At 50.7% G+C, this 11,500-nt stretch overlaps 1 protein-coding gene across 2 annotated transcripts; it reads right to left on the reverse strand.

Annotated features, from left to right (window-relative positions):
• Positions 1–5,994: 5,994 nt before the first annotated feature.
• On the reverse strand, positions 5,995–11,499 carry MRPL27 (mitochondrial ribosomal protein L27). 2 transcript variants are annotated; one of them, XM_066364540.1, is made up of 4 exons: positions 11,429–11,499; positions 8,875–9,006; positions 8,417–8,484; positions 5,995–6,408 (listed from the first exon to the last, which is right to left on the reverse strand). In XM_066364540.1, exons 1-4 carry the CDS (start codon positions 11,466–11,468, stop codon positions 6,202–6,204), a joined length of 447 nt encoding a protein of 148 aa, XP_066220637.1. In that variant the 5' UTR covers positions 11,469–11,499; the 3' UTR covers positions 5,995–6,201. The 2 variants fall into 2 exon arrangements, with proteins under 2 accessions (XP_066220637.1, XP_066220636.1); XM_066364539.1 differs by having other exon boundaries at positions 11,387–11,489.
• Between the last annotated feature and the right edge of the window lies 1 nt (position 11,500).

Here is an 11,500-nt window from a genome sequence, read left to right on the forward strand (position 1 = left end):
GCACATCAGGAAAGTGAAATGATGAGTCCAAAGTCACAGCTATTAAGTAGTGGCAGCAGGCCACCGTGTCATTCTGTCACTACATTCTGCTCCTAAGGACAATGACCTAACAGAACTCCAAAGAAAATAATGTTTGAGAGTTCAAGGGTAAGACAACTTTTTTCTGGCCCCTATTTTAGTGAGCATTGGGAACTTCTACTCTGGTTCTCTGGTTCTGTGGATTTTTTTTTTTTAACAACAAATCTTAGGTAAATAAAAGGAAAAATTAATAACTGGGTTCACGCCCTGGCCGGTTGGCTCAGTGGTAGAGCGTCAGCCTGGCATGTGGATGTCCCGGGTTCAATTTTCGGTCAGGGCACACAGGAAAAGCACCCATCTGCTTCTCCACCCCTCCCCCTCTTGCTTCTCTTCCTCTCTCTTCCCCTCCTGCAGCCATAGCTTGATTGGAGTGAGTTGGCCCCAGGTGCTGAGGATGGCTCCATGGCCTCGCCTGAGGCACTAAGAACTCGGTTGCTGAGTGACAGGGCAACGCCCCAGATGGGTAGAGCATCACCTACTGGGCTTGCTGGGTGGATCCTGGTTGGGGTGCATGTGGGAGTCTGTCTCTGCCTCCCCTCCTCTCACTGAATTAAAAAATAATAACTTTGTTCAGCATATAAGACTAAGGCAGTAAATATCAGAACATTTAGGCCCTGGCCAGTTGGCCTGGCATGTGGATGTCCTGGGTTTGATTCCTGGTCAGGGCACACAGGAGAAGCAACCATCTGCTTCGCCACCCCTCCCCCTCTTGCTTTTCTATCTCTCTTCCCTTCCTGCAGCCATGGCTCAATTGGAGTGAGTTGGCCCCAGGCACTGAGGATAGTTCCATGGCTTTCACCTCAGGTGCTAAGAAGAGCTTGGTTGCTGAGCAATGGAGCAAGCCCCAGATGGGCAGAGCATCGCTCCCTAGTGAGCTTGCTGGGTGGATCCTGGTCAGGGCGCATGCAGGAGTCTGTCTCTGCCTCCCCTCCTCTCACTGAAAAAAAAAAAAAAAAGATTTAAAAAAACAAACATCTGGACTGCTTGCTAAGGACTCACAGACCAGCCAGCAAGTTTAACCTAGGCCAGAGGTCAGGAACCTATGGCTCGCAAGCCAGATGTGGCTCTTTTGATGGCTGCATCTGGCTCACAGACAAATTTTTAATAAAAAAATAATAACGTTAAAAATATAAAACATTCTCATGTATTACAATCCATTCATTTCCTACTGCTCATGTTCATGGTTGCGGATAGCTGGAGCCAATCACAGCTGTCCTCTGGGACAACAACAAATTTTTATTGGATAACGCATAACATACACGGGTCGTTGTATGGCTTTCACGGAATTACATTTAAAAATATGTGGTGTTCATGGCTCTCTCAGCGAAAAGGGTTCCCGACCCCTGACCTAGGCTGCAGCTATGCTATTGTTAGGCTAGCAAAAGTTTTATTTCTTGAACTTGGATGGGACAAGCACCCTCTGGTTCAGTCCCTGCCACACCAGGTCCCAGTTACTCATTACCTCACCTGCTGGAACGTTTTGTGTTTGCACTTTGAGCCTAGTGGATCATGACCAGAGATTCTGAGTTAATTGGCCTGAGGTGGGAACTCAACAATGGTCTAGGTTCAAAGCTCCCCCAGGCGATAACTTGCAGGCCAGCAAGAACTACAAGTCCAGCCCCACCACCATTGCTCTGGCGGCATGTCCTGGCCCCAGGAATTGGAATCACTACAGACCAGGGACCAGGCTCCACTGTCTCCTGACAGGTTCAGAGGACAGGCTGGGGGTTGGAGGTCCTCCTCTCCTGTCCTCCCCCCTGTTCGGGTCGCTGAGGCAAGTGTTGAGTGCAGCTTCTCTGCCGACAGTGTTTCCCACCCCCATCCCTCTGCAGGGTTAGCTCAGCCTACTGGCTGGGCTCTTGTAGCTTTGATATCCTGGCTGGGACACTGGGGTCAAGATCCAGATTTTGGCCAGGCTGGATGTGGGGTGGTGCTGGGGATGGGGGGGCCTGTTGGGGAAGGCTGGGCCCTGGGAGCTGCACAATCCCTTTGGAGGGAGAGGGAGATCTAGGGTGGAGGAGGCTTTTGTATTTTATGGCCCAATTGCCTGGTTTCCAGGGCAACCACAGACACTTCGGTTCCATTAGCAGTGGAAGCCAAGACCAGAGGACAGCCAACTGGCATCTGGAGCCCAGTTACCTGGGCCAGGGGGCAGTGGAGTGGGGCAGCGTCAGGCCGGGAGGGGATCTGAAGAAGTACACAGATCTGGGCAAGCTGGAGGTTCCCTAGCTGGCTGTTGGGTTTAGCAGAAGCCAAGCCTGTTCCCAGCCAACCCCTTCTCCTGAAGGTTCTATAGGGACCCTCGTGGCTGCCAAGTCTGCAGAGGGGAGTGCCATCTGCGGGACACTAGGTCATGGCATGCTATTGACCGGGACAAGCTGGAGCAGAAGCCAGGAAGCTGGAGAGTGGCTCACAGATCCCCTGGCTCTGAATGAAGTTGTTTCCTGGGTTGGGAGGTGGCCCTGCAAAGGGGGTTAAGGGGTGGGGTAGGGAGGAGAGCCACTCCCATGGTCCTGCTGGCTGTCCTGCGTCCCACAGGTGGGGCAGATGCACCCCTGGTCCCTCTCACAGTGGGCCAGAAGCCCAGCCTCTTCACCTACAGGGTCACCTAGAACCAGCCACTTAGGAAGAATGCTGTGTATGGTCTGTGATCACTGAAGTCCCTGCCATATTGGCGCCACTTTCTGATGCCACAGTCTACAACAGTGGAAGAGGGTTTGGCACCTGGAGCCTGAGTTCAGATTTTATTTTTTTTAATATTGCAACAGTTTATTTATGCATTTGTGAACCCTAGTGGCGTCAGCTGAGTTCAGATTCTTGAGTTCTCCCTGCCACCTCAGATCCACTGTTTCTGAGGGTGTCTGCCCCTACCACAAGGTCCTTCCCTAAGTCTATCCTTCTAGCTCCATTGCACACATCACTCCTTCCCTGAGCTGAGGGAGGAGACAGGGTACATCTCCTCTGCTCTCCCGCACAAATCCTTTTTTGCAGCAGCCAAAAAGGAGCTGCCTGCACCTCAGTTTCCCTTGCATGTTGAGCTGATACTGGACCCAGCCCAGTCATTCCTGTGCAACTTCTGGGGCAGAATTCCGATGTAGGGAGGTGAGATGGGCCCGTGCAGGCCGGGTCCAGGCTGAGCCCTGCCTCTGCCTCTGGCGGGAGGACGTTTCCTCCCTGGTGCCCATCCTGGCCGTCCTGCTTGCTGCCATACCAGTGTGCGCCCCAGTGCTGCCAGGTCCTCTGCTCCTGCTGCTGCTTCCCATCCCAGCCAATGTGTACACCCCAACCCAACACCCCTTCGCTCCATGCTCTCTACCCCAATCCCAACAAAAGGGCACCTGTGCTCTGTTCGGTATGGAGGGACCTTTGGAACCTGCTCTCTGGACTCAGCATCTTCTAACCCAGGGGTCCCCAAACTACGGCCCGCGGGCCGCATGCAGCCCCCTGAGGCCATTTATCTGGCCCCCGCCGCACTTCTGGAAGGGGCACCTCTTTCATTCGTGGTCAGTGAGAGGAGCATAGTTCCCATTGAAATACTGGTCAGTTTGTTGATTTAAATTTACTTGTTCTTTATTTTAAATATTGTATTTGTTCCCGTTTTGTTTTTTACTTTAAAATATGTGCAGTGTGCATGGGGATTTGTTCATAGTTTTTTTTACAGTCCGGCCCTCCAACGGTCTGAGGGACAGTGAACTGGCCCCCTGGGTAAAAAGTTTGGGGACCCCTGTTCTAACCCATGTTCCCTCCGGGCCAGGGCTGCAATGTGACCTTGGGCTCAACCCAGCGACCATGGAGTCATGTCTAGGATCCAGTGCTCAAGCCGGAGACCTTGGACTCGACTCTCCCTCCAAAGGTTACCAGAGCGGGCTGCTAGGATCATGAGCGAATGTGCTAGTGGCCAGAAAGGAGTGGAATCTCTATACCCCAGTGCACTGCAGAAATGCTGAGGGTCTGAGCTTTGGACCTTGGACTCAGTGGAGAGAACTGAAGCGATGGCGAGGGAAAGTCTGGGCTCTGCTCTCTGGCTCACTGACCCTGTGCTTTACTCTGAGTTGTCCTTCATGAACCCCCTGGGCTGCCCCCATCCCTATTTCAGCAGCATGGGATGCCCCACTGGGGACCAGGCAGTGGAAAGGTGCCAGGCACCCTGAGGGATGCGGGTGAGGGAAGCTCCTGGGGGTTGCCACCTGGGAGTTGGGTGAGAGGTGTGTGCTGGGGGGTCAGAACCCAGCCCAGCGGCCTAGTTTTATGAGGGGAACCTGGGTCTTAGGCTCACCCTGGGGAAGAGGATCCAGGTGGAGGCTGGAGAAGGGTTCTCTTGGTCACAGGGCTAGCTCCAGAGGGCAAGGTATTCTGTGTGGTGCTGCCCAGCAACTACCAGCCACCCCTGTGGCAGCCCGCTTGCCGGCCCAGCTATGAGAATGTTCCAGAGAGGGACTGGGAGCAGCAGACTCACCAGCTGAGTGCCCTTTGGGCTCTGGGCCTGGAGAGGTGACTAGCACGTTCGGCACACCCAGCCTTGGGTGCACTGAAAAAATCGAGCGTTTTTTCTTATTACTTTTATACACAATGCCCAATTAGAGCTTCTCAGGCAAGGACAAGGACCACTGATGGGGAGCCCCGGGCCTAGGCTGGAGGCCCCACTTCACCCCTCTGAGTAGAGGGAAGGACTGCAGACCCAGCCCAGGGAAGCCTTCCCTATGATGCAGGATGGGCGCCCATAGAAAGGTTTCCATAAAGCCCACAGCTCTAGGACCCAGGGAGGACCATCACTGGGCAGATGGAAAGTAGCAGTTCAAAGGGCGCATGTGTGTCTAGGGGTGGGGAGGTCAGGGAACAACTAATGACTTTGCTCTCCTAATCCTCCAGTTGCCACCAAGCTGAGGCCCGAATGTCACTGCCGGCACCACCATCCAACCACGGCTCTGCCCCCCTCCCAGGAAGTGCCCTCTGCCCTGCTCAGGGAAGCATCACTGTAGAGAGAGCAACCTCTCCCATCTTGCCTCGTCCTGCTTCTCCTGGGGACTGGCAGGAACAGCACTGAACCTGTGGAGACACCCCACAAATATTCCCCAGCTGGGTCTTGGTACAGGAGACCTCACAAGAAAGAATTCAAAGTAAACCTCAACAAACTCCCGTTGTCTCTACCAATGACCTGTGGGAGGTAGGTCATGCCCTGAGCGGAAAAGGTGCAGATTAAAGGCAGGGGAGAGTCCTTGGAAGGAAGCCCCTCTGGGGCTGTAGCCAACACCACCTACCTCCAATGGCCAGGGTGATTGTGGGCACTAGATGAGACATCCTCCCTGGCCTTTTCCCTCAAAGTCAAGCCTCTAAAGGTCCTGGGTGAGATGGACAATGAAAGCCGGCCCCAGCCCACTCTAAACCCAGACTTAATATTCCTGCAGCCAGATTCTTTGCTGTCGTTTACAATTTACGATAAGCCAAAAATAAACTGATTTAAAAATAATGTGAACCAAAGAAAGAATGTGAGCTTGGTGTCTCCCCAGAGAGCAGGAAGCCCATTTGTCACTCACGCAGCCTTGTCATGAAAGGGCCTCAGTATTCTAGGGCAGATGGGGCCTTTCTGCCCTGGACAGCACAGACGGGCAGGAGGCTGCCACGTGGCCATTTCAGGGGCTGCCAACTCAGCTCCCTTTGACTGTGGCTCTAGAAGAGGAACACGACCGGGTGCTCCCTCTGCTGGCCCCTCCTCCCAGGGCCCGGCCCAGCCTCCACGGGACCCTGGAAGGCAAGCAGCCACACCCACTTCAAGCACAGGCTCTGCGCTTCCTTCCCCTGGGGGGGATGGTGCTCCAACAATCCCCTCCTCAAAGAGAGCCCCCCTTGGCCTCTTCCTGCTTGGGGTTCCCTCCCATGTACCCTAGGGCGCAGAATGACCGACAAATCAATAAGCAGCTCCGTCCAGGTCTGTCCCCAGACAGCAGACTCATGGCTCCAGCTAACTTTATTTTTGGCCCCAGGTCAGATCTGGGGTTTCGCAGTCAGGCACTTCACATACTTCTTCCGCAGGAGGCCTTGTTGCCACCCCAACCCTTGACTTCTGGTACCAACAGCTCCTGTCACCTGGGCTCCAGTCTCTGTCCAACGGCCTTGACGGGGAGCTCAGAGCATAGCCACCAGTTTGAAGGTGCCCTCAGGCTTGGCAGGAACCACGTGGACAAAAGTCTTATAGAGCACGGCACCCTTGGGCAGCCTGGTGACCAGATCCACAGCCTCCGAGTCTTTGGGGTGGGGCACGTAGACTTCCTTAGTGTAGCGGACGACGCCCTCCTCCAGGGCATACAGACACTTCCTCTTCCCCAGCCCCACCTGCAACGCAGAGACCTGCTCAGCTCCAGGGAGAGCCAGGTAGGCGTCCATCCCGGGGCTGCAGGACAGACTCCTCAGAGGAGGGCAGGCCCTGGGGCCACAGGGGAAGGTTCAGAAAGCTCCGGCTCGGGCCCCTTTCCCACTCCTTGACACTGCCTTGCCGTCCACTTACTACCTGACTGACTCCATGACAGAGGAGGCACAGACAAGTCAATGCAGGCGGCTGCTCAGTCCCGGAGGGCTGTTAACCTAGACCAATGTCTGTGCAGCTGGCCAGAGCCACAATGGACAGATCCCCAAACAAGCTCAGGGAGACGCCCCTGCCCACTGCCCGGGAGCTCGTGTCACTCAGACTTCAAAAATACTGCAACTGTCATATTAAACACTAGTTTGACATACATTTTCATTTATATAATGATCTATCAAGTTTAGGCTTTAAGGAAAGAATAGACCAAAGCTATATGGATAATATATATGCTAGTAAAATAATGACATTAGGTAATACTTATTATATATAGTGCTTACCATATATATGCACTGTTCCCAGCTCTTTTATAGAATATATCATAATAAAGCACTTTTATATCCCTCAACTCATTTAATTCTCACCTTGTTTACTAGGTACTATTTTTAAGTCTTTTTCAGACAAGCCAACAGGTTAAATAAACCATATGCTATATATTGTTTTTTAACTCTGTATTTTAGCTTTCTTGTTTCAGAACTTGCGATTGGATATGTGACAATCTTGACCCAGGCAGTCCAGCATTATGTATTATTTCTCTGGTGAAAAGAATGGACTCTGGAACCAGGATGCTTGGTTCAAATCACAGCACTACTACTTACTATGTCTGATCTGAGCAAATTACTTGACTTCACTGAATCTTAGGTTTTTCATCTGCAAAACAGGGATAATACGAACTACTTTATAGGGTCACTTCAAGGATTAAGTGACTTAATAACTAAGCTTGGCCTACGGTGGTGCACGGGATCAAGCATCGACCTGGAACAGAGGTTGCTGGTTCAAAAGCTTGGGCTTACCCAGTCAAGGAAGCAATCAATGAACAATTAAAGTGAAGCAACTATGACTTAATACTTCTCCCTCCCCACCTCCTCGCTCTGTAAAATCAATAAATAAAATCTTTTAACTAAATAAATAAAATGAGTTAACAGTCACAAAGAGCTCAGAATGCTTAGACTACTCTAAACATGCTGGCGTTTATCACTGCTGTCATTTTTAGCAAGTCACAAGAGTTACCACAGCCACAGAGCCAATGTCTCAAGTTCGAAAAGATAAAGCTACACAAATACAATCAATTCGTATACGGATTAGTATTTTTGAAATAATTATAGGTTACTATCAGTCCTTCTGTTTCTATTAAAATTTCCCAAAAAGGGATGAGGTGTGGGGGCACTGATTACAAAGAAAACTAAACTAATTTTAAGATAATGTAAAGAGTACAATAGGAACATAACATTACCAAAGAATTTCTTATCTCAGAAAGTGATCCCAACTCGCTAAACTAAAATCCATGCCTAGTATGGACATAATTTCTGATATACACATTCAATTCTACTGTATTAAATCCAAGCTACCCTTCAGTCATTTAAGAACAACTTTATGCTATGGAGGAATTCTTAGAAATATAGAAAAATGAATACATTAAAATTAGTTTCCCAAGATTCAAAAAATATCTTAACTAGGCATCTTTTTCTCCAAGAACTGGGGTTTAGAAAGGAAGCTCAGAGTTCCAATCCCAGCTCTGTATCTGGGCCCCTCCACTCACTAAGTCTCTGGCCCCTAACCTGCAAAATGGAGACGATATCTACCAATTTTCCAAAGATGGGGTAAGGAGTAGACGAGATCATGTAGGCCCAGGAATCAGCACAGTGCCTGGCATTTTGTAAGCACCCAATAAATGCCACTGTTTTATTATTATTACTGGGCTTAGGAGCACGGAGAGGTGGTCCCCCAAAACAAATAAGGGTGAGGGGGCACAGAACAACTCACATGGGCACCTGGGTGCCAGCGAAAGTGGCGCTGAGTCCCAAGGATGTTGCCGGCATGAACATAATGACCTAGGAGAGAAGTCCACAAGTGTGCTATGGGGCAGCACAGCAAACTGCTGAGAAAACATGATGGTGCCCACACTGTACCGGCCCAAATGCTGCACACCAACCTCTAAGCCTGTCCCTGGATAAAACCAACTCCCAGATGGTGCAATGCCAGCACTCCCTGCCCCCACCCAACAGCCTCTTCTCTCTAGTTGCATGCCCGGGGCTCACACTATCTGCTCTTCCTCAGCCCCCCACCGTCTCCCACCATCTGGTTTTATCTGACTCTTTCGTCTGGACCCAAATGCTCTGGTGAGCTGAGCGGAGAGCCCTGGGCCAAGCACTTGCAAGGTTTCCTCTCTTTAAAGGAATGCCAGGGGCATCAAGTAGGGTACGGCCAAGGGACACCCTCACCCTCCAGTTTCTTGATGCCAAAGCGTTTGCCTGGTGACTTTCCCCCGAGGTTTTTGGAGCTGCCACCTGTCTTCTTGGATGCGTATCTGACAGCAAGAGCCGCGGCCGCAGGGGGCCTCAGCAGAGCAGTAGCTGCAGAGAGAACAGAAATGTTGTTCAGACAGACTCTCCTTCTCTGCCTCAGCAGCCACTTACTAGTTTGAGAGCTGGCAGGAGGCAGTGGCAGGGAGGTGAGAAGATATGTGAGCAAAGGCCCTGGCTGAGTAGCTCGATTCACTAGAGCATCGTCTGGACACACCAAGGTTGCAGGTTTGAACCCAGTCAGGGCACATACAAGAATCAACCAATGACAGCATGACTGTTTTTCTCTCTCTCTTAAAAAAAAAAAAAAATTTAATTAATTAATTAAATAAACTATTAAAAGCCCTGGCTGGATAGCTAGGTTGGTTAAAGCATTGTCCTGATGCACAGAGGTTGCCAGTTCGATCCCTGGTCAGGGCACATACTGTCTCTCTCTCCTGCCCTCTCTCTTTAATATCAATTTATTAAAAGAAAAAAAGGTATGTGAGCAGAAATGCCACTGGATTGTGTTGGTTTTCAGGGGTGGCTAACGTCCTTGGCCTTCTCCCATGGTGGGAGACAAGTCATTCCTTATATTGTCCAGAGTGTAAGCACTGTATGAGAGATGTATGCGTGGCTGAGGGGGAGCAGGGGGTAAGGGGTGGGGCAGTAAAATATTAACGGGAACCCCCCCCCAAATACCATATGCCCCAAGTCTTGACACATCCAGCCCTGTTGAGGAGAAACAAACACACAGAAACAGAAGCCAGCAAGAGGATACCACAGGGCTGGCTATTTCAGCTTCACTCACCACCATGCCCTCAAGGCTGCTTGCCCTGTGGAGGAGCTAGACCACAGAGCCCAGCAAAGGACACCCAGAGACAGACTCCTGCGTTGGCCTCACCCACCACTTCCTTAGCCATCCACCCATCCACTGCATACCAATACTCGTACAGGATCCTGGCCATTTCAGAAGGCTGGATGGACCCTTTCTTCAGCAAACCCACAGAGCAGACAGGTCCAGCTGAGAAGACTGCCACTCTACCCTGTTAATCTGGCCTTTCTATACTCATTCCAAAGTGCTCAATGGCATTTGTTTTAAAAAGGAAAGGGAACTAAAATTCATACTAACCAAGATGGAAGCCTCTTGCTATATATGAGCCTAGGGCTGGCGGTCCTTGCCTTCAGGTCTCCAGACACAGCCATGGATAATCAGGACCATGCCAGGTTTAAGAGAAATCCTATGGGTCTCTGGAGCCTATAAGCTCAGAATTCCTTAATGAGAACAGACAAACTGGAGCAAAGGACCAGAGATAAGGGCTTGGACAACACATTAAATGCCCAGTGCCATAGTCTACAACATTTAAATACCTATTCATTTGTTCACTCACGCACTAAGCTCAGGAACTGGGTTTCTGCTTTACCTACTTATCTCATTCACAAATCTTTGCCCTTCACTCTACTCCTCAGCCTTCTCTTCGAAGTGATGCTACCACTTATTCAGTTGCTCAGACAGAAATCAGTCATTGCAGATTCTTTCTCTTTGCTCACCTCGAATATCCATTTTACCAGCGAGCTCCGAAACAGATCTCAAATCCATCTATTTCCCTCTGAGTTCACTGACACGAATATCTTGGCTAAATCATCTCTCATCAGAGCTATTACACCTTCCCATCTGATTTCCTGATTGCCACTCCTACCATTTTTAGATTCACGTAAGAACAAGTTTGCTTCTCGAAATTTAAAATTGAGTCAGGTCTCTCTTTTGTCCTTCACTCTCTTACAGAACTAAACTTCCTATCATCTTTCAGCTCTTAACTTAAATCAGCGGTTCTCAACCAGTGGGTCGCGACCCGGGGGTTGAGAACCGCTGACTTAAAAGTTACCTCCTCTGAGGGCTCTCCTTATCACCTACCTTAAACAAAGACACACAAAAACAAACACACACACTTGCTTTCTTTCACAGCACGTGTCACTATTTAGAACCACTTATTGCTCAGTTATTGGCTTATCCACTAGAAAGAACCGTCCAGGGGATAGAGACTGTCTTCTGCTGAGATTCCCAGTGTCTGGCCCAGGGTAGGAGCTCAATCTGTTGGCCAAACAGATTAACTTTTTGAGCTCCAGGGTGCCAACGTTAGTAAACCCATTTTTATAGATGAAAGTGTCCGAACAAAACCAGAGAGAGGAAGCAGTGAGCCACGTCACCAAACCCTAGGGAAGCTGTATTTATTTGCACGCCACGCCAGGCAGGGAAAGGACACGTTTCCTCGAACCACCCAAAGCGCGGCGCCCCAGACATCACGTAATCAGCGACAGTTGGGGGGGGGCCCACATCCCCCACCAAACCTCGCGGGCCCAGCACACTCCTCCCCACGCCCTGCACCCAGGGTCCTCCGCAGGAAGCAGCCTCCACCCACGCCCCGCCTCCAGGCTCCCTGCAAGGTCTCGCCTTCACCATCCCTCGCCTCGGAATGGCCACGCGTCCCTTTACCAGCTGCTTGCGTCCTCAGCGCCAGCGCCGCCGACGCCATGTTTCCCGTACACTCGCTTCCGGTTTCAGAAA

Source organism: Saccopteryx leptura, chromosome 2, assembly GCF_036850995.1.
Source record: "Saccopteryx leptura isolate mSacLep1 chromosome 2, mSacLep1_pri_phased_curated, whole genome shotgun sequence".
Classification (NCBI taxonomy): domain Eukaryota; kingdom Metazoa; phylum Chordata; class Mammalia; order Chiroptera; family Emballonuridae; genus Saccopteryx; species Saccopteryx leptura.